Source organism: Pelodiscus sinensis, chromosome 2 (assembly GCF_049634645.1).
Source record: "Pelodiscus sinensis isolate JC-2024 chromosome 2, ASM4963464v1, whole genome shotgun sequence".
NCBI classification, from domain to species: domain Eukaryota; kingdom Metazoa; phylum Chordata; order Testudines; family Trionychidae; genus Pelodiscus; species Pelodiscus sinensis.
This window is the reverse complement of record NC_134712.1, coordinates 216,582,900-216,606,594: the sequence shown is the minus strand read 5'-3', so window position 1 is coordinate 216,606,594 and position 23,695 is coordinate 216,582,900. Positions and strand designations below refer to the sequence as shown.

At 43.5% G+C, this 23,695-nt stretch overlaps 1 protein-coding gene across 1 annotated transcript; it reads right to left on the bottom strand.

Moving 5' to 3' along the window:
* Positions 1-71: 71 nt before the first annotated feature.
* Positions 72-21,390, bottom strand: SRI (sorcin). Its single transcript, XM_006134109.4, has 8 exons — positions 21,251-21,390; positions 16,046-16,129; positions 12,538-12,607; positions 7,576-7,619; positions 2,596-2,743; positions 1,814-1,927; positions 933-991; positions 72-372 (listed from the first exon to the last, which is right to left on the bottom strand). The coding sequence occupies exons 1-8, from the start codon at positions 21,293-21,295 to the stop codon at positions 346-348; spliced, it is 591 nt and encodes a 196-aa protein (XP_006134171.2). The 5' UTR covers positions 21,296-21,390; the 3' UTR covers positions 72-345.
* Positions 21,391-23,695: the final 2,305 nt, after the last annotated feature.

The following is a 23,695-nucleotide window of genomic DNA, read 5'->3' as shown; positions in this document are numbered from 1 at the left end:
GAAATACGGTAAGCTGTACTCTATGATGAATGTTTTTAATAGCTCATGAGAAGGGAAAGTAAACACACATGGAAAGTCAAGTTTTAATCATTTAAATTATACATAAAAAGTTGATTTACAAGTATACGCAAATTTAAAAAATTAAACAAGGTTTAAGAATGATCTTTCATTTTTGAAATCCTGGTTCATCTGCATTTATCAAAACAAATTACATATAAAGCAGTATCTTTATAAAATAAGTAAATACCAATAATTTTAGTTACATGGCCATGATAGCTTTAGGTGCAAAGCAAAACATTAAGTGGAATGTTAATCATGCTTGTCCACATTTTCCTTCATCTTCAATTAGATGCTCATAACAGACTGTATGAACTGAAAGAAAATAGGCATCCATATAAACCAAGTGCAATGGAACATGAATACTCCCTCACCCCCAAATCTGTTGCTTGAAATGCTCTCCACTGGTACTCGTTGCCTTCAACTCCAGTTTCTACACATTGTCCTCAGCAAAACATTAAGGACATCACTGAGCTAATATTAAACTAAAGCAAAGCACCTCATGAAAGAGCTCTCCAAACTAAGTATGCAACTTTACTGTGACTGGAAAAATGGGGGTCACACCCAAAGGAGCTACCAAAGCATCAGAGTACCCCTCCAAGGGACATGCAGGTAAGCTAAAAGAAGCTTACCAGGGCACAAGAACATCTCATGTTTTTTCCTCCGCCATAACTGGACACAAGAAGGAAGAAATGGGACATGACAACCTTCTCTATGCCTATTTTATTTTGGGCTCTCAGTTAATATAGTAAATAAGGGTGACAATTGTAATAGTGTTTAAATGAAATGATTTTTTGGTTACAGTACTAAAGTATTACTTATCAAATTATAACTGTAGCTAATTTGAAGTAAGCAAATGTCTTAGGTGCACTTACATCATCATACTGGAAATTCACAACACCCTGCTGGGCTGCATCCCTTCTTCGAAAACTATCTGCAAAAACAGAAAGAATTGCATAATACTGTAATCAATCGTATAAGCAGCACCGTCATTGTGATTGTGCCATCATTGTGATTAAAACTGACCCCTTTTACTACTAAACAGCACATGCAATGAGAAAATATTTATTCTGTATTCTACGTAAACTTTGGTGCTTGTAAGCACTGACCAGTTGCTACAAGGCTTTTGTGTGCCAGTTTGTCCAAAGGCCAGTTTTTCTTTTCAGCAAAGACCTGGAGATTGGTTTTGTGAACATTAATAGGCCATTTGCTGATTCAGAAGAGTTTTGATGCCACCAAAGAATTGATGAGCACTAAGCATTGTACTGTGAACACTTGTTCAGGAGATGAGACTGGGGCCTGTTCATAAGAGCACTAGCAACTACTAAAGGGCTAATGAACAGTGTTCTTATTGGTGAGAAGCAAGAGGGGAAAGGTGGGGGGCAAAGAGAAGAAGAGCTGAAGTGAGCAATGGAGAAGGTTCTGGAGAAAGAATGACAGCCAGAAGTTAAGGGGGAGATTGACAAGTGAACAAACAAAGCAGCACAAATGAGGAAAGAGGTATGGGGGGGGGGGGGGGGAGAACACTTCAGCCAGGAAGAGACCCACACTATTGTTGAAACTCCAAAGATGGCCCCTTCCAGAAGCTGGCCAGAGACATGGGGCCATGGCAAACAGGGAGCTGGAGAGCATGATCAACTGGGAGACTCCCCAGAATCGACCAGTCAATCACGGTCAGCTAGTTTTTGACCACTGCCTTAGAATAACCCGATTTCATAAAATAAAAATGCATTAACCAGATGTTGCTCTAACATACCAGTGAGAGCTCTGAGTTTCACACAGCAAGCAATGTAATCATCAAATGTAATCTTCCCATTGGTGCTGTATCGTTTTGCAACTGCAGACACTGTCTGTGGGCTCAACCTAAATCCTAATTGAAAAGGTGGGGAACAAATAGTGCAATGACACAGATTATAGAGATTCAAGGAAGTTTTCATTGAACAATTTGTTGTGTGCCAGTTAATGCAAAAAACCATTAACTTGTGCTGGAAAATCCCACCAAGCACATCTAGACTGCAGGGCTTTTTTTTTTTTTTTTTTTTCTCCGAAAAAACAGCCGATTTTCTGAAAAGACTTCACTTACATCCACACTGCTATTGCATTCTTTCAAACGAAAAGCAAAAGAACACAGGGGGTTTTCCGACATTAGTAAACCTCATCCTACAAGGAAGAATGCCTTTTCCAAAAGAGCTCTTTCAGAAAAAGGTGTGTATGGACATGGAAGAGGGAGGTTTTTTGAAAGAAGAGGAAAGAGGAAAAAGCATAGGTGCCCTGGTGGCCACTGCATCCATAGTAATCACAACTGAAATGTGAGATAGCGTCCATTCAGTGTGAATGCTATCTTTTGAAAAAGCAGATTGCTCTTTCAATGTGCTTTGGCAATGTGGATGCTCTCTTTTGGAAGTTTTTTCAGAAGATCTCTTTTGGAAGAAGCTTTTCCAAAAAAAAGCCTGCAGTCTAGACATACCCCAAGTTACTGTCATATTAGAAGCTGGGGGAATTTCCAACTGCCAGTAATAGAGAAGTTTCACAATTTACCCATAGTTGTCAAGGCTTTCTGGAGTTCTTGTGGATCAACTGTACCACTTCTATCACTGTCAAAACTTATGAAGTGTTGTCTCCACCCATTCAAGACAGCCCAGAGATCTTTAAACTCGTTGAAACCCATTTTACCAGACATATCCCTCTGAACCATGGCTAAGGAAAAATTTCCAAACAAATGCCAGTATTTCTCAATGAGCAGCTAAATTCAATCATGAAGGATTAAAATGTATTTACGGACACTCAGAAAATAAAGGATACCTTAAATAAAAATTATATTTTCCACTGTGCTAGTGTTACACTTCTCTACAACACATCTGTCCCAGATCTCAGGCAGACAGAATATTTTTGGCCAAAGATCAGTGATCAGAAAACCAAATATACTCCTCCATCCATCTGAAAAAAAAGTAGTGTTTTGTCTCTGCTGACATACTGCCTACATACATTTTCCATCATTAATGTGCAACTGTAGCTTTGTCCAAATATCAGAAAAGCTAGCAACAAAATAAAGGCTTGTGCATATGCTAGCATTTTACTGCATAAAACATAAGGTTAGTTTTGCAGAAGAGTCAAACAAATAAGAAAGTTAAGGTATTTAGAGCCCTGCAAATCCATTGATATCTGCTGAAACAGATGCATTGTTTACCATCTTTGCAGATCACATGCAGATCCAAATGTTTGTATCCGTGTAAGGCTCTCTCAGTGAGATAGGGTTCTGATGTGGGTGTGGATACACAGAAAAGATGGAGTGCAGACTGTAGGTCAGATACAAGTGAGACATCATGGATGTAGACCTAAATACTTGGTTAGCAACAAGCTTAGAAGTCCTAACACCTCTTATTTTATTTCTAATAATATTGTCTTACATCAGCAAAGCATTTGGAATAAATTGTAGTTCCAATAGTGTAGAGAAAAGATCAATGCCCCTCTTATATTTTTTCCTTCTCATTCTTTGGCATTTTGAGTTAGAAAATGAAAGGATTTTTTTAAGCTGTGTGTATGCTCAATTTTGTCAGTCACAAAAGTGAACTACTGGTATACTAAATATCAAGTGAGCTATTGGTGCAGTGAGTACCAATTAGAGCAGGGGTGGGCAATAATTTTTGGTGGGGGCCACTCCAAGATTTTGGAAAGTGGTTGGGGACCACACTTTTTTGTGGAGATGTGGGGTCTAGGATGGTGGCTGGGTGCAGAAGGACGCACAGGGTAAAGGACTGGGGTTCAGGAGACGGTGCGAGATTTGAAAGGGAGTTTGGGTGAAGGAGGGGGTTGTGACCTGGGTCAGGGGATTGGGGTGCAGGGTCTGGGAGGGCATTTAGGTGCAGGAGAGGATTCTGGCCGAGAGGGGAAGGAGGGGGTACAATGTCTGGGAGGGAGTTGTGAGGTGGGGGTGCAGAGGGTTTGGATAGCTCTGGGGGAAGGAGTTGGGGTACAGGAAGGGCATGGGTGCCAGAGGCAGGGTCTGTCTGGGAGGTGCTTATCTAAGCATCTCCTAGTCAGTACCCCCCCAAGGCCAGCTAGGCTCCCTGCCTGCTGCAGCCCCAGATTCCTTATAGGTCCAGGCCATGTGGCTCTCAGTTGAGGGAGCGGGAAGACACTTGCCAATCCCCTGGGCCAATCCTCAGCTCCTATTGGCTAGTTGTTTTCAGCCAATAAGAGCTGAGAGATTGAGTGGTGTCAATTCCTATTAGCTTGTTGCTGCTGTCCAATAGAAGCTGAGGATTGTGCTGGAGGTGGGGAGATCACCCCTTCCATCCAGAGCAGAGAGCCGCCGGACTGTGCTTTAAACCCACAGCAGCTGTGTGCCTGAGGGTCCTGTCAGGGTAGTTTGCAGGCTGGATCTGGTGGCTTCGCAGGCCGGATGTAGCCCCGAGGATGTATTTTGCCCAGCCCTGAATTAGAGTCATGTCATTACAGAGAAACTTTATAAATGAATACAGTAGACTCCCTATTCATCAATTGAGTATTCAGTTCATAATCTCAAATATCTCAGAATTACAATAGTATAGTGCATAAATTAATCCTTCAATGATAGGAAACATAACAAATGTGTACAGTGTGCTTGATTTTTGAGCTAAATGCATCTCTGCCTCCAAACATTAGTTTTGCCAAATATATACAGACACTAAAGGATTGAAGTCACATTCCGAAGCAGAAAAAGGAACTGGAAAGTGACCAAAAAAAGCCACCACACATGCATCCCCCCCCACATCCTAAACATACAACTTGTCTTTCATAAGACTGATGTTCATAAAATAGGAGTGCTACTACAGCTAATCCTCCTAATTCTTATGTTAGTGCTATAATACTTTAGATTCTCTTCTATGAAGGTTTTCTACTTATTGACAAATAAGTAGCAACCCATGCTGCCTACAATACAAAGTTTAACCAATGTGCTTTCAAAAGGCACTTCAACCACATATTAAGGTTGCCTGAGAATACTCTGTTTTCAGTTGCTTACAACTTTGCAATCTTCAACCCTTTGGTGTGAAATTTTCCAGAATAATAGTCTGGAAAATTTCAGCCAAAACAGCTCAGGCTTTTTCTGAAAACGAGCTTAGGGCAAAGTACATCATTTTGTCCATTACAAAATATGACAGTCTTTTTTGCACAGCTTTAATGCTTCCATGGTTTGGAATAGGAACTTGTAATCTGGCACGTGCATGGTTTGTGTGTTAGAAATGTATCTTTTGACATCCCTCTGAAAAACTGGCCAGATCTCGTCAAGCTATTGGCTACAGAAAAATCATAGTTCACACAAGTTCAGTAGAGAACAGATTTTAGCCACTAAAAATCTGAAGAATTAGTTATCCAATGATGGGTATTTCACAACCCTTGTTGGAACCTAATCTAAATATCTCACTGCAGATTAAACCCATGCTATTACCTCTACTTTGGGGACAGAGAACAATTTATCACCATTCTCTTTATGACTGCCCTTCCCTTAACTTATTTGATTATTGTTACCAGACTTCTCCAGTCTTTTTTTCCCTTGAGACTTAATGTGTCTTTTTTAAAAACTTTCCTCATAGGAAAAGTTTTCTAAAAGAAATGATTTATTACTCTTCTTACGCTCTCTCCAATTTATGCACTCCCTTCCTCAAGTGTGCCCAGAAATGGACACATACCTCAATTGATACCTCACTACCGCTGAGTAGAACAGGACAATTACCTGCCATTAATACCACTCAGAATATTAGCTTTTTTTGCAATTACATCACATTCTTGTCTCTCATTCAATTTGTGATCCACTATCACATACAGATTTTTTTATAGCAGTATAACCATCTATCTAGTTATTTCCTACTTTGTAGTTTTGCATTTGATTTTTTTCCTTCCTAAGGGCATGTCTACTCTAGGAAATTATTTTGAAATAAATTTGAAAACTCCCAAAAACAACAAAATCAAAATAGCATGTCCCCACTACAGCGGGAGAGGGGAGGCTCGAAATTAGTCCAAGACAGGCTCCACTACTATGAAGTAATTACTCCCCAGTGCTTCCTGGGGCTCTAAGTTGAGGTAGTATATCCAAAATACTCTGGGGAGTAGTTATTTCAAAATAGCAGAAGTGGAGCAGCCACACTACTGCTATTTCAAAATAAGTTTTTTTCCCCCAAGGAAAGGAGGAGTACAGATTTTGAAATAACCTGCCCATTATTTTGAAATAATAGGGCTGATGGTATGGATGCTCCAATTATTATTTCGAAATAACTCCCTAGTGTAGACCAAGGCTAAGTGTAGTACTTTGCACTTGTGACTGAATTTTTTCGTCTTTATTTCATACCAATTCTCCAATTCATCAAGGTCATTTTGAATTTAAATGCTGTCCTCCTAAGTGCTTGCCACAATTTCCACCCTGTTCTCATCTGCAAATGTTACACACACATATACACACACACACACACGTCATTAATGAAAATAGTATTGGATATAGGCCTGACCCGTATGACTCCATTTTATACATCCTCCTGATTTGACAACGAACGACTGACAACTACTCTTTGGGTTTTTCACCCACAATGCCACATGATGAAATTTATATTTTCAGTTTGTTTTTTAAAATATTTCAACATATACCAATTACATAAAAAGAACATTAGGAAGGCTGTAAAATCAAGCACTCAAATTAGAAAATACCAGAATTAAGATTACCTCGCCTCACTCAATGCACAAGATAAAGTATGCTCAATTAGTATCTATCTGTACTAGTTAATTCAGGCTCACAAGGCTCAGTGTAGACATTTGGGCTGAATCCCCAGCACCGGGATTCTCTATTCATCATAGGGTCTCAGAGCCCAGGATCCAGCACAAACATCTACACTGCAATTAAACAGCCCCTCAACCTAAGGCTCATGAGCCCAAGTCAGCTGGCATAGGCACACTGCAGGTTTTTAACTTCAGTTAAAATGAACAGTTATTCAGTATTTTGTTTTCTCCTCATTGTTCAGTGTGTTGCTTCATGCTTTATTTACTGTAAATATCAAAACATTGCTCTTAATACAATATTACCATATTCCCACAGCCCCCATTGGCCAGGAACAGCAAACCATGGCTAATGGGAGTTGCAAACAGCTGTAACTGTGGCCATTCAGGCAAATAAAGCATCAGCAGCAAATCCTGTCAAACCATGTCTGGCCTGTGGGCTGTTTGCCCACCCTTGTACCAGACACAGTTCACTGTCTGCAACAAATAACAGTGTTCTACAGATAACAGCCTGCTTCCCTACACAATCCCTGATTCATTCTCAGTGCAGCAGGTCTATCCTGTTTAATGAATGAGATGGGGTCCTGTGGAAAAAAGTAGTGTTGTGGAATTGAAGACTATATCAAAATGCATTAATACAAGGGGAAGTAGTAAGGTTGCCCATGCAAACTAATTCTGATATTTCTTAATGTTGGAAGGCTTGATTTTGCAACCTTAATGTTCTTTTCGCAGTTTCCTTTTGTTATATTATAGTACACACAAGACAAAGGATACATCCAGCATGGAAATCATGAGCCTGCACGTCTCTAGGTTGAAAGCTGTTTAAATGAAGGAGGAAAAAAAGATTAGTTTCAATAAATATGAATTACGAAACCAAACTGAGAAATCAATATGTACGTGAAATAAAACTGTATTCCTACTAGAAAGCTGTAGTCATGCAATTAGCAGTCTCATTCTAATTCAAATAAAAAAAATTACATTATGAGATGGATGGAGCAAGAGGTTATTTTAACCTATTATTTTTGTAATCCAGTCTTAACATACGAGATGTGTTTTAGTCACTCTCCACTCAGCTTCTGGCTATATCAAAATGGGCAGTCTGATCAAGATAATAGCAGCATTTTAAAATCTACCAGCCCAGACTGGAGCCAAATTGCTGGTGCAGATGTGAAACATTCTGTATCCCATTACTGGTGGCCTGAGCTCCATTCACACAAATTTAGTGATTTGGACACCATTTATCAGGTACTTAGGTCATCAAATCTTTCAGGTGTCTTTTGCTAAAATCTGTTAAACCTGGTCATTTTAATATTTTATAGATATTTTCCAACTAGAAAAAGCTGTTTTTCCAAGTGATTTATTAAAAAACACAAAAGAAAGCAATTTATTAAGGCTCTCTCAAATTAACTGTCATTTGTTGTAGAAGTTAGAGATCTGAGATACTTGTATCTAGTTTTCATTTTTAATTTATAAAAAAACTTGACATCTGTTTTCTTGCTCATTTTACAAAAATATTTTTCTTGATGCTTTGGAAATTTAAGTTGGGATCTGAAAATCAAGCTCTTTTTTCCTGCTTTTTGCATCATCGTCAGTAATGAAGACTGTGTAGGCCACATTCTTCAGTCTTTTACACCTGTGCTATACCATTTATCTAAGAACAAACTCCAAGTGTAGTAGTACCAACTTCACTTAACTATTTGACATGCAACAGAACTAATGACAAGAGTAGAGTGGATTCTCAAGCAAGCGGGTATAATTCTGAATCCACTGAGAACAGATCTATTTTGTAAGAATAGGACATTATTTCACAAATTCACTTTGAGTGTTGTAGGGTTTTTAGCATATAGTCAAGTAAACGATTAATTGATAAGTCGGTCTTATTGGTTAATCCTGTTGACTACACGTACTATCTGAGAGAGAGGCAGCAGCCTGGAGGGTGAAGGGGGCGTATCTATGCATTTCTTAAATTTCAGAAGTCGGTTACATGGATTGGAACTTCTAAATTTAATCTTATTTCTTTCTGTCTGTAGTATCTTAAACACAGATTTGTACTCTTTACTCAATATTTCTTTACTTTTCTGGATAAACATTACAATATAATTTTGGGATAATCTACAGAAATGTCCTCATTGCCAACCTTCCTGAAATTAAAGATCAATGTTTTCTTAAATATCAAGTTACATAATGAAACCTGCAGGAACATGTTCAACAAATTTGACAGCCCTACACCTACTAAATATTCGTAAGTAAACACATAAGGCTCAACTCAACTGAAGATATGCCAACTTCCACTGTATAAACTAGATTATCTTTGTATGAAGGCTATTCATGCAGACAAGATCAACATTAAAAAGTGTTACATCCTAGATCCGGGGTTCTTAAATCTCACTGCACAACAAAAATTACTTCACAACATCACAAAGAGGGACCAAAGCTTGAGTCCACACAAGTCCCACTGTCTTGGGAGGAGCCCAGCCCAAGTACCACCACTCTGAGCAGGGGGACCAAAGCTGAAGTTTAAGGGCTTCAGCCCCCAGACAGGGGGCCTATAATCTGAGCTCTGCCACCCATAGCTGAAGGCCTCAAGCTTTGGCTTCGGTCTTGGACAGTGGGGCTCAGGCTTTAGGCCCAGGACCCAGCAAGTCTAAGCCAGAACCCTGGCAATCCTACAGTTTGAAAACTTCTGTCTTAGGTAATCAAACTACTATTTAACATATCAGAGGAGTAGCCATATTAATCCCTAACTTAAAAAAAAAAAAAAATTAAAACACAACAAATCTCCTATAGCATCTTAGGGTACGTCTACTCTTTTTTTTTTTTTTTGAAACAACAAAAACCCACCCACAATGTAACCTGCCCTTAAAAAAAAAAACAAAAAAAAAAACCACCCTTCACCTGTGTCCACACTGCAATCATGTTCTTCCAAAATTAAATCAAAAGAGCATGGGGTTTTGTTTTTACACTGGTAAACTTCAAATTACAAGGAAGAACGCTTTTTTCAAAAGAGCTCTTTCGAAAAAAGGCATGTGTAGATGCAGAACAGGGACATTTTTTTAAAAGAAGAGGCAATCAAAAAAGCACAGGTGCTCTGGTGGCCATTCTATGAATAGCAATCAGGGCTTTCTTTTGAGAGAGTGTCCATGCAGTCTGGACGCTTTCTTTCAAAAAAGCAGATAGCTTTTTTGATCCTGTTTTGAGGTGTGAATGCTCTCTTTCGAAAGAAGCTTGAAGTCTAGGTGTACCCTTAGAGACTAACAATATATTTTTTGTTAGTCTCTAAGATGCTACAAGATCATTTGGGGTTGTTTTTTTTTACATTAGTTAACATAATAATCAATAACATCTGTATTGCTCGAATGGCTGATAACAGGATTAGGTATAAAACTGTCACTGGAGTTTTAGAGAAATGAACTTCTAGTCCATTGCAGTAAATGTTGCAACTGAGTTGCAGTAACACAACACCTCTGAAACATGAACTCTTTTTACATACTACCATTTAGAATTCACAGTTCTAAACATTAATAATAACTGGAGAGTGATTGTTCTGAGCTAGACCTTGTCCATATTTGAAACAGACAGATACCTTCTAAAGGGTCAAATAGAAGGAAAATTTAACAGGATACTTCAATCTTTTGAATTCTGTGACAGACTAACAACAGTCTGCTATGTACATTGGACAAACATCTCAGACACTTCGCCAAAGGATTAATGCCCACAAAACAGATATCAGACAAGATCACAAAGAGAAAACAGTTTCTTGCCACTTTAACCAGAAAGGACACTCTCTAAATGACTTAGCCACCTGCATTCTGCTACAAAGACCTTTTACATCTGCACTTGAAAGGGAATCCTCTGAACTGTCATTCATGTTAAAATTCGACACTTGCCAACAAGGACTTAACAAGACTTTGAACTTTCTCACCCATTACCAAGACAGTTTCCCCAATTATCACCTGTAATACCATTAACTCACAAACATCCCACTCTCCCTACCTTTAATATCAGCAATTCACAGACACTTACCTTCCTTCCTCCCCCTTCCCACCCCCCCCCGCATCCCCCTTCTGTTCTGCAATGTGATTTGTCCTTTTCATATTTGTTCATTTTTTTTAATTGTATCCTTTGGTATATATGGTTGTGACTACTTTCTTCCACTATTTGATCTGAGGAAGTGGGTCTGGCCCACGAAAGCTCATCATCTAATAAACCATCTTGTTAGTCTTTAAAGTGCTACATTGTCCTGCATTTTGCTTCAGACTAACAACAGAAACTGTCAAAAAGTCTTTGAACTGATCCGCTGGTAATCTGGTACTAAACATATTCAAGGAGCCATGGGTCTGGGAATGAAAAAAAAGAACCCACACCGTCTCAATATAAGAGCCTGTTCCAAGTGGACCTTTTATGCTGCTTTTTAATGGCTCCTGTGCTCGTTTATTGAATCTGGGTGTCCATAATACCTGGTCCAACATAAATCTCAATTATTCATTGGAATGCCACATTCACAAAATTACAGCATAATGCATATGACTCCACAGTAGGGATGTTAAATAGCTGTTACTAAGCTAATCAAATAGCTGATGAAATTTTCTTCGACTTCTCGATTACTCGATAGGTTGGCTCCCGGGGCGGCACAAGTCAAGACTGAACAGTCCCAACTCACTACATTTTAAAAAGCAGAGGTGCAGCAGCCCTGGAGCCAGTGTAAGACACACCAAGCTCTTACTACATTTAAAAGGCAGAGCCTCAGCAGGGGACTGGGTGTGAGCCAAGACTGAGCTGTCCCAGACTGCTGCAACTCTGCTTTTTAAATGTAGCACATTACTACATTTAAAAAACAGTTGTGCAGTGTCTGGGACCCGGTGCAAGCATCCCATGCCACAGCTCCGCCTTTTAAATGTAGTAAGAGCCTAGTGGCTCTTACTACATTTAAAAAAAAGTAGAGGTGAAGCATAGGGATGTACTAGGATAGTCAATTAACCAATAAGCAAAAGCTTATAGGTTAATGCTATAGACTACATTCATTTCCCTCTCCCTGCCAGTACATTTTTTAGCAGGCTGGCCAGCAGCCTGGTTCAGTCCTAGCTCATGCTGGGTCCAGGACCTACCCTAGTTTCAGCTCTGCATGTCAAATGTATTAAGAGCCAGGCGGGCAGACAGCCCAGCTCAGCCGGCTTGCCCCCGGTTCGTGAGCTTTGACCCCGTGCTGGTGCTTCTCTCAGAAGCAGAAGCTTAGATGACAGGCAGCCAGTCTATGAAGGTAGCTGGTTTTTAAATTGGCTCCCCTCACAGCTTGTGCTGCTGCCTCTGATACAGTGGCTGCTGGCCCAGCCCCCATGCACTATAGAATAGTCAACTAACAGATAAAATTTCATGAGGTTACTCGACTGTTCAATTAACCGATATTTAACATCCCTAGCGCAGCATCTGGGACTGGCATGAGCCGGGACGGCTGAGTCCTGGCTTGCACCAGGTCCCCTGCTGCACCTCTGCCTCCCCTGGCCCCTCACATAGACAGTACTGACAGAAACTGGTTTTTAAGCTGGCTCCCCGCAGCTCTGGCTTCTGTTCCATCCCCCATGCTGCCTCCGATACATCCCTACTCCACAGAAGGTAAAACTACTTTCAAAAACAAATATAATTGTGTCTTACCATGTTAACTTAAGAACAATGCAGACAGTACAACTAATAACTGTCTAATGTGAATCAAATATACTTTTATTTAAATAATCAACTTACGTTTATACCCTCCTGAAATGCCAGACTGGGTCAGACATCTCTGCAGCTCATCAGCATCTACTTGTCCATCCTTTTGAAAAACAGGAAAAGTAAGCTTGGAAAAGTTAGCTTTCCATCAGTAAACGTCCATAAACTTACACATCAAGATCGCACCTCACTGATAAAACTATGCATGGAATCTTATAAAAACCTACAACTAATGTACCAAGTTCAATTTAATTTAAATTCACTCCAAATTATCGTACCCATTGATTCACAAAGTTTAAGACTAGAATCGCAAGTGAAAAGGATGGTCAAGCCAGTCTGAGGTTCTGTAATAATTTGACTTGACATTTGACAGGTTTGGCCTGTTACATACTTGCATGGATAGCCACATGATGCTACTTTAGTCTTGTTCATTTTATCCAGTCACACTTTGCTTAGAGGTTTTTGCATCAGTAGGACTACTCATGGTAGACAGACTCTTCTTTAGCTCAGTAAGAAACATTTCTAAAGGTCTATACTTAGTTTCAGTAAATAACCAGATTCCTCATAAATAAAAGGAGAATCCTATAATATGTACCTTCATGTGGTTTGTTCTAAAATCCTCATTTGTCTCCTCTGCTGCTAGATTGCATTGATTCATTAGCGATTTTTTGGTAACTATTGCATTTTAAGTGCTGTGTGGATTGTAAGAAGTTATCAAAAGAGAATAATGAAGGGAAGGCAGAGGACAAGGTACCCTGAGATCCTTAACTCTAAATTTCTTGACTTCCACAATTACACCCTTGAAACTACATTAACAGGCTTTTGCAAATAGACCATCAGTCAGGTAAACAAATTTTTCACTGGACAGTACATAGGATTAGACAAAAATGACTAGAAAGATGTAAAATCTATTTTTGTCAGAGCAATAAAGCTTTTAGCTTACTCGTTTAAAATAAGATGTTTTATCAAATGTATTAGAAATTGTTACTTAGAGGAACGTACAGAAATTATAAGACACATACGAAAAAAATGACAGTATACCAAATCCTCTAGAGCAGGGGGTCTCAATCTCCTAGCACCTTCCCAATTTGGCCTGCAAAATATTTTGAAAAAAGTTATTTAATAAGGTTTGTGTGGCTCCCAACCCAAGAGTGTGTACACAAAGGAGGGGAGGGGAGGATTACACATCTAATCCTTACACATGGTTCCTAGCAGTGCACAGGCTCCCAGCACCCACATAGTCTCAGCCCCAAAGGGTGCAGCTCGGTCCAGGAAGCCATGAGGCTGCCTCTGCTATGATGCACTGACCAGGGATCCACCCAAGCTAATGTGCTTCTGCAGCCAGTGGAGCAGGACAAGTGGTTTTTGCTTTCAGTTACCTTCGGTAGAGGCGGGGGATCCCAGCAGGAGGAAGTAACAGGTGTGTGTGTAGGGGGGAAGGGGGCATTCCAGTTTGAGGACATGGGGGTGTCAGGGTGAGGATTTAGTTTCATGTCTTTTGTAGGATCCTGGTCTCAGTCTAGGCTCCTGGACACACTGGGAGACACTATCAACTTGCACGTACTGTATTGTCAACCCCAAGCATTTAAAACTCATTAATCAGCCTCCCCATCTTCCCAAAAGAGGGTGACTTCTTGAAATCACAGATAAAAATACACTTGGGGATCTTTTCCGTTGGATGTGGCATTTGAGCTCTTTGGCTGAAATTGGGGCACATTTTCTAGCTTTTCTCCACAAACTAAGAGATCTAAAGCCTTTTTTTTTTTTTTTTAAGGGAAAAGGAATCTGGGATTCTCTCCTAATACTGTGCATCAACAAACAACCATAATCTTCTAAGTCAGAGTGACCACAGTTGATAGTGGTGCATGAGACATCAGGTAGTTAAGTTCCCAGATCTGTCTTAATTCTAATTAGGGATGCAAGGGAGTAGTCGACTACACAATTCACCTAGGCTTATTGGATAGTCAAGTCCACTACTCATATTCCCCACCCCTTGCTGTCTCTAAAAAAGCCTGTTCCCCCAGCACAGTCTCCATGGTGCTGCCTGTTTCCATCCTCCCGCCCTCTTTGCTGCCTCTATTAGAGGCGGGGGCTGCTTCACAGCAGCTGCCGTCCGCAGGCGGTCCCAGCAGAAAGTTGAGACCTCTTGAAGACAGGGGCTGCTGCCATAAAGTATCCCCTATCCACGGCGGCCTGGCCACAGACAGGGGCTGCTTCACAGCAGCAGCCCCTGTCCTAGGAGGTCCTAGTTTCCCACTGGGATCCCTGCAGACAGGGGATGCTGCTGGCTAGATAGGCAGCCTGGCTTAGTCCTGGCTCGCAACGGGTGTGGGACCAAACCCCACTGCAGCTCTGCAATTTAAAAGGCAGTAGGAGCAGGGCAGTAGCAACCGCTCCCCCCTCCACTCCCCGCAACCCTCCCAGAGCCTACTGCATTTTAAACTGCAGAGCCACAGCTTGGACCCAGACAGGCAAGAGTTAGGACTGAGCCAGGCTGGCTCTCGATTAGATTAATCGAGCAATTGATAAAAATTCTATGAATTACTTGATTAGATACCTGCCTCTTAACATTCCTAATTCCAATAACGTTCCTGAGGCTTTCCAGGAAAAAAAAAAGTCTAATTATCAGGAGGTTGATGATCAAACCAGCGAAGACGGTATTACTGAGATATAGTCAGGTTCACAAAATGAGTTAATAGTTTCATGGCTTATACTTATGGACTGGATGGGCTCTGCACACACCTCCACTGGCCCACAGGGAGGTCCCAGCAGTGGCATGGAGCTAGAAGTAGAAAGCCATTCTAGCCCCACTGCACTGCCAGTTGTGGCAGTGCAGGCCCCAGCAAATTCTAAATTGCTAGAGAGTTGCATGCTGGGTTGGGGGGGGATACATGTGGGGGGAGCATGCAGGCCAGGATGGGGGGCTGAGAGACATGCGGGGGGAGGGGACTGTCAAAGAGAGGGTACATGCTGGCCCACTAGGCCTGTCACCTGCCCTAAGGGAAACTGAGCTTGAGACCCCGGCTTTAGAGTAATAGATAGGCTGTCAAAATCAGGCATTGAAATATTAAGATGCAAATATCTGACATAAATGTCCCCCTTTTCATATACCATGCTCATTCTGTCTGGCAAGATAATCCATACCATCAGCTTCTGGTACTCCACGTTACTACACCTAATGAAGCCTTCCCTTTGTATAATGACCTAAATAACTTCTCTTGGCTTTTAAGGAGGTCAACCAAGCAGCTGTCATTTCTGGTTGGATTCTTATGCTACATGTGACGGACCCGCCCCACCCCTGTTCATAGTTCTAAAGTGAGCAAGAATAAACTTAAGCCATAATTAATTCAATTTGACATTATTCCCGACTTTGTCCTCACACCCAGTTTCCACTATTTGGTCTCAATATGCTAGAAAGTTCTGCTATCCCATACACCTTGATGACAAAGGGTGATATCCAATATTTAAGTTGTAATAAAATGAACGTTTGTTTGTCTTATGCCATAACTTCAACCAAATAGCTTTTGAGGGAAAAACATACCTGTCCTGCTACTGCAGCAAAATACCCATACAAAGGATCTTGAGTCTGCCCCGGAAACACTGGTCCTCCAGGAGCAGCACCATACTTTAAAAATAAGAAAAACGATTTAGATAAAATTAATTTTTAATTGACTACAAAATGCAGCGACTTACATTTCAGCATCAATTTTGAGGGTCACTTTTAATATACACCTTGTTGAAGCATATAAAATGCTTTAAAAGAGAGCACACGACTTGGTGCATATACTTGCTACACCGTAAGGCATGCCAACTTAAAAATCTTACATTTGAGCTAGCCCAGTGATCTAGCAGAAGCACAGAATGCCTAAATTGGGTGTATATGTCACCGTCATTATTGGAGGTTTGCATGATAGCTCATTCCATACAATCCTTTGCTAATCTAGTCCTTTTGATCCACATAGGATACCATATCATCCATTGAAGATCTTCTTCCATGTTATGTTTTCTTGCCATCAACTTTCCCTTCGAGTGCTATTAAACATTTATCACCCACTGTAAACTGAATATGTCTTTTCACTAGCATTTGCTCAATTCTATAGTTCAGATTGGACCTCTATAGTCTGGTCTTCAATCTTTTGGCAACATGTGTGGTCTGGTCTCTTTGTGGGTGCTCCAGGGTTGAAGCATTTATGTGGAAAAGCCAGGCACTGCACTCAACTCCCCTGCTCTCCCAGAGCTCCGCCAATAGGTCATTAGCTGTGCTCAAGTTCAAGGATAGAAGGGTATGCTCAAGGTGCCTGCAGAGCCCCATGGGCAGGGGCCAGGAGCACAACTGGGTGGCCATGGGACTCAGTGGGCTAACGCGGGGTTTGGTGCACTCCCAGCCCCCAGCTGCAGGGCTCCACAGGTGCCCTGCCTCTTCCTGAGCACCCCCACTCCAGTTTCTGCTCAGTCAATGCCAGCTCCTCCGCTGTCAGACAGAACCCCACAGCTGGTGGCAGCAGCGGGAACGCTATCGGATCTTTTTTTGTTTTGTCCACCTTCAACTCTAAATTAATCTCCACTAAATTAATCAGATCCCATTCAGAATCAGCCACCAGCACTATATAACCTGCATAACAAATATGCCTAAATTAGAGAGTCAAATTTATACTCTAGTTTTCTCCATTACTGGCACAATGTGGGGACCAAAGGGAGAATATTCTCAGGGCTCACCAGTTTTGATAAAAGGACAAGAATTGTTTTTTTTTTTTTCAAAAAGAAAGTAATTTTCAATTATTAAACCTTGACATGCACATAGCGAAATAATGGAAGCATATTGAAATGACAAAAATATTTCAATAGAAAAAACTGTATCAAGCTCTGTAACTTTATAGCACCTGCTTACATTCCTATTGGCAGTCTCCAGAAGCAAAGGACTCAATGCTTACACAGTTACTTTCTCATTTCAGCTTAAATGTCAAAATAGAAATCCATTAAGTATCTGGTTAAACTAAGTGATAACAAATCTACTCTAGACCCACTCTCCCACAAGTATCATTGATAAAATGGACCATCAAAACAGACGAAACTTGGCTTATGTAGTAACTCAGAATACTATCAATTTCTCAGTACCCTATGAGTCCTCCACATTCGGTCAATGATCTGAATCTCATTACGAAAATGGATTTACAGTTGGCTGCAGAGCCACAGCAGGGCTACCTCCCGGGGCTGGCGTAAGCCGGAAGTGAACAGCCCCAGCTCGCGCTAGCTCAGGGACCTCTGTGGCTCTGTCTCCCCTGCTCCGCTTGGGGGAAACAGCTTGTAAGCCAGCTCCCCCCAGCACTGACTCCTTCTTCCCCTCCTATTGCTGCCTCTGATACAGAGGCAGATGGGGAACGAGTATTCAAGTTGTCACTCAACTACTGACTAGTTGCTTACATCCCTAGTGCAGACAGTTTCATAGCAGCAAAACAAGTGCTTCTGTCAATGCACCTCAAGGGTCGGCCAACTTTCTGAAGCAGTGTGCCAAGATTTTACCCTCCTGCCCTGTGCCGTGATGCTCTCCCGGAAAAGACTCTCTCCACCATGCACACCATGGACCACTTGGGTCAATGCAAACCTTGGGTCAATGCAAACCACCAATTGCTAATGGAAACTCACCATTAACTACATAATTATGCCCGAGCTGTTTTTCTAGTGCTGCAGCTAGGGAGAATGGTTTAATTTAAATTAAACAGATTAAGTGTTTTAACTTTCTCATGCTCATTTATCAAACTTCATTATAAATAAAGTAAAATATTAATTTATGTCCAACACAAAAGGTTTCAATGTTTTCTTTATTTATGGCAGAGGTGAGGAACCTTTTTGGGTTGGGGGCCACTGACTATAGAAAAAAAATCAGTTGGGGACCACATAAATTTGAAGGAGATTTTTGCTTCTCAAAACCCCAACCCTCACTGACATAGACCCCAACTGAGACACCTCACTATTCTGGCACTCCAGCTCCATGGGGTGAGGGGAAGGAAGAGGGAGGACTGAGGTTCATGGCTTCCTATAGGCCAGATTTACTTTCTGGGGTTCTAGAGTGAGTGGATTTTGTAGACACCCTTAAACTCTGGGGTGGGAACAAAAAAGAGGAATTCAACATGTGGGACAGGGCTGCCAGCGAATGGGATGGGATGCAGAATCTGGGCGGGAGGTGGGGTTCAGCAGGGGCTGAGGAGGATGGGGTCTGGAAGGGAGTTTGGCAGTAGGAGAGGTTGTGGGGTGGAGGTATAAGAGGGGCTTGGGAGAGTAATGCAGAAAAGGTGAGAGGGTGAGAATGCAGACAAATAACTAGTCGGGGAGAGAGACAAAGAAGTGGAGAGTATAGAAAAGTGAAGCTTCTGCAACGTAAAATTGTATCTCCTCTCCCCCAGCATCACTCCCCTCAGCCACGCGATTCTCCAGCGTGATCCCCTGCATCCTGGTTCATCTCTCCTCCTGCTCCCACATCCCTGTGCTCCCAGCACATTCACCAGCAGCACTGGAATTTGCAGGGGTGAGGTAGGTGGAGGGTAGTGCAGAGTCACTTCCCTGCCTCATCTGCAGGCTGCAGCTCCAGGGCTGGGGAAGGCAGAGCCTGGGGCTAGTTCCCCACCCCTGCACACAGCTTGCAGGGAGCAGCATGGCACAGCCCATTACACCAGAGTCTCCAGTCACCCAGCCCCAATCTGTGGAGCAGCCCCAGGCCAACCCTTCCCAGGGTTCTAATCCCGACCCTGACAACAGAGACACAGAACTGGAGCTGGCTGGGGCTCCATCATCTTGTCTGCCAGCCTGCTGTTAAGTAGCCCCCTGACCCAAACCCTTCCCCCCCAGCTCAGCCCTTGGCTGAAAGCTCAGATGTCACTGGAAGAAGGAAATGACAAACTGTAGTGCCGGGTGGAGAGGGTTAAACCCTTAGCACCTGGGAGATGCTTGCCAAGGGGCAGGGGCAGCTCCAGGGACGCAGAGCTCAGTGCAGGGTTTTGCTGGGCCACTCTGGATCCTACACCATGCCACTCTTATGCCTCCCCTGCCCCACCCCTTCCCAGCAGGAAGCCAGAGCTGGTGCTCCAGCCTGCAGCTGTGCAGCAATCCTGAGGCTGGCAGGGCTGAGCTCCTGCCCCACATGGCACAGAAAATCAGCTCATGTGCCATTTATGGCACGTGCACCATAGGCTGCCAACCCCCATGTAGCTCACAAAGGCTTGGTGAGCAAAATAATTCCACCCTCTCTAACCAACATTTATATACTGACATTTCCAGTATAGGCCTGACCTATGCTCCTGTCTGTTGAAGCACAAGCTCATTCTTCATTTCCAAGCTCAGTGTTACTTATACCCACAAAGAGAGCATTCATGTTTTAACCAAAGCTTTGATTCTAACTAAATTATTTTTGTTTAACAAAGGATAAGTGTAGTATGTTATCACCTCTACTGAGGATAATAGAAGGTTGTCTCTTGACTTGGTTTTGCTGGAGCAGGGAGGGGATTCTAATCAGGTAGCCAGCTTTTCAGAGGCATTAGGCATCTACAGCTCTCACTGATTTCAATTAATACCAGCACACTGAAAGAGACTTCCACATTATTAGAATTCTATTGTTTACAGTCAGTTGTCTGGGCCAGCAGCTTTTTTTGTATTCCATGAAAAAAGGGAAAACTATGGGACACAATAGCTTCCGGGTCTGCTAGAAGCAGCAGCAAAAATCCCCAGCTAACTGTAGCAGAAAAACAAAACCATTAACCACTTCAGCCTTGCTACTGAAGTTTGCTGCTCTGACTCTCTCTCTCTCTCTTTCCATCCTCCATCGCTCAGGTACTCCAACCGGTTTACATTTGTTCTGAGGATTGTTTGCATGATCACCCTAACCAGACAAATACTTTCACGAGGGCTAAGAACCAGCTTGGACTGAACCAGCATAGGACTCGCAGGAACAAAACATACCGAGGTCAAGCCGAGTGGCTCTTCGAAACCTCCCCAACCTGCCGCTTTTGTAAAGAGTGATGGGGGGGGGGGGGGGAAGAGGGGAGGAGAAGAGTACTCTGAAGTCAGCAACTGAAGCTGAGCCTTTAGAGCAGTGTTTCCCAAATGGTGTTCCCGGGAACCCCAGGATTCCGCAAAGTGAAAATAAGGGTTCCGTGAGAAAATTCCATTACAATAACATGTTATTATTAAAAAAAAAAAATATTAAGCATTTATGGATTTTATTGAAAACAATTTTCATTTGTGTTGCTCTCATGACGTTGTTTAGCATTGCTTTACTATTATCCTTACTTATTTGGGGTCTACTTTTTCAGCTATATATATATATATATGGCTGCTATTAGGGGTTCCACAAAATTCTTTTGAGTTTAAAAGGGTTCCGTGGCCAAATAAAATAGGGAAACACTGCTCTAGAGAGAGGCCGCATATGCGGAACAGCCACTGCGCAAGCAAGCGGTTCAGAGGCAACGCGACTAGGCCGGGCGCGCCCCGCAAAGGGGGCGCGGCGGGGCAGCCGAGCTCCCGGCTACACACGTCGCAGGCCCCCAAAAGCGCGTCTGACCCCCACGGGCTCCCGCAGGCACCTACAGCCCGGACACCGCCACAGCCCCGCGCGGGTGTGTGTGTGTGTGTGTGTGCGGGGGGGGGTTGAGTCGCCACTTGCCCCCCCTCCCCCGGCACAATGGCGAGTGGGGGAAACGCCTCCCCCGAGCGGGTGGCCGTTCCCCTCCCCCGCACAGGCAGCCGGGCGGCTTACCCCGCTCTGGTAGTAGCCTCCGCCGGGGTGCCCGGGATACGCCATGTCCCCTAGCGCGCCTCTGTCGGCCAGTCCCCGACCACTTCCGGTGCTGCGACGGCGCGTTATTTCCGGTTCCTGCCCGTTAAAAAACCCCCAAACTGCCGGCTATGTAACGTGTTTTGCTTTTCTTGTTCCCCTGCGTGTCTGGCGTGGGCGGGGGGCGCAAGGAGGGGGGGGGGGAGTCGGAAGGTGCAGCGACCTTTTTTTGGTTCTCCCCCGTTTTTTTTTTCTCAACCAAGTTTTTTTCCTGCTATTTTTCAGGAGTTTGGTAAAAACATCGGGCAAGCCTAGGAGCGAGCTGTACTCATTTAAAGGGACAGAATCACTGCCTAATGCAGGCATATACTGTCACAGCCGGGTCAGCGTGCGTGTTATAATCCTGCCAGCAGGCACTCATTGGGAGCTGATCGTGTAATAGGAAGAGTTAGAATTAGTGTTCAGGCAACAGTCGTTCCCACAGTCTGTCACCAGGCAGTTTCTACCAACTGCACAGGCTGACAGTTCCTAAAAGTAATGTGCACAGTTGAATGGGAGCGACTGGCAATGAGACTATTTAAAATGGCAGCTGACGGTGCGAGTCGCAAAAGCCAGCTACTTATAGAATCATAGAATGCTAGAACTGGAAGGCTGTGTCTAGACTACATGGCTCCATCGATGGAGCCATGTAGATGAGGGTTGTAGGCAAAGGGAAATGAAGCCGCGATTTAAATAATCGCGGCTTCATTTAAATTTACATGGCTGCCGCGCTGAGCCGACAAACAGCTGATCAGCTGTTTGTCCGCTCAGCGTGCTAGTCTGGACACTCCGCGCCGACCTGAAAGCCTTTTATCGATATCCCGGTTATGCCTCGTAGGCTGAGGTTTACCGGGGATGTTGATAAAAGGCTTTCATTTCAACAGGGCAGCGTCCAGACTAGCGCGCTGAGCCGACACACAGCTGATTAGCTGTGTGTCGGCTCAGCGTGGCAGCCATGTAAATTTAAATGAAGCCACGATTATTTAAATCGCGGCTTCATTTCCCATTGCCAAACAAACAAATCTACATGGCTCCGTCAACGGAGCACCCCAGCACCCTGTCCCCTGCTTCCACTGGCATCCTGTCCCCTGCCGCAGAACCCCGTCCCATCCCAGCACCCACTGGCACCCTGTCCCCTGCCCCAGCACCCACTGATATCCTGTCCCTTGCCCCCACTGGCACCCTGCCCCTCCTCCCACTGGCACCCTGTCCCCAGCACCCACTGGCACCCTGTCCCCGCCCCAGCGCCCTGTCCCCTGCCCCAGCACCCACTAGCACCTTTCCCCAGTACCATGTCCCCTGCTTCTACCAGGACAGTTGGGGCCACATTAGTGAGGCTTGGGGGTTTTGGGAAGAGTTATTTTTTTGCATCTCACTTGTGTGGCCACAACTGACTTTTCTGTGGGTCAGTGACCCCTGACTCAAAACAGGTTCCCTGCCCTTCTCATAAATAAAGACAATGCTGAAACTTTTTGTGTTTAACATAATATTTATTTAAAAATGAAGCCTGGCCAACAAACCCCCAACTGGGGCCAAGCCCCCATCTGGCCACAGCTTCATAACACTCCTGCACCACCCCACCCCCTGACCCTAGATCTGAGCCTATCATACACTGGAACCCCCTGTCCTGAACCTTTCACATCCCCAAACTCCTGCACTCCCACATCCTCAGTCTTCTGCCACAACACTTCTGCACCATCCACACACTGCAAATCTGTGTCCTGAGCTCATCATACTCCCAACCTCCCTTTCCTGAGCCCCTCACATATCCCAACCCAAACTCTTGCACCCTCACATCCACAAGCCTGTGGCTTGCTCAGTACCCCAACCCTCCACCTGACCCCAACACTCCCCAGCCTGGAGCTACCTCCCCGACCCAGTGTTCCCTTCTCCACCTCCTCCAGCATCCAAATTCCCTCCCAGAGCTTGCACCCCTCACCTCTTCCCAAACCCAAATCCCTCATTCCCACCCCAGAGCCCACACATCCTGTCTCAACCCAGTGAAGGTATGGCTAGACAGCAGGAGTTTTTCTGGTATTCCAGAGGTATCTCGGAAAAACTCTTCCGCACCAAACATGCTCTTTCAGTAACCCCTGTATTCCTCGTTCCATGAGAAATAAGGGGGCTTCCGAAATAAGGGGTTTTTCTGAAATTTGGCCCAGTCTAGACAGGCCAAATGTTGGAAAAAACTCTTCCTACAGAAGAATAGAAAAAAAAAAAGCGGCAGTGTAGCCGTACCCTGAAGCTGTGTCTACATTGACACCCTTTTCCGGAAAAGGGATGCTAATGAGACAAGTCAGAATTGCAAATGCCGCGGGGGATTTAAATATCCCCCGCGGCATTTGCATGAACATGGCTGCCGCTTTTTTCCGGCTCGGGGCTTTGCAG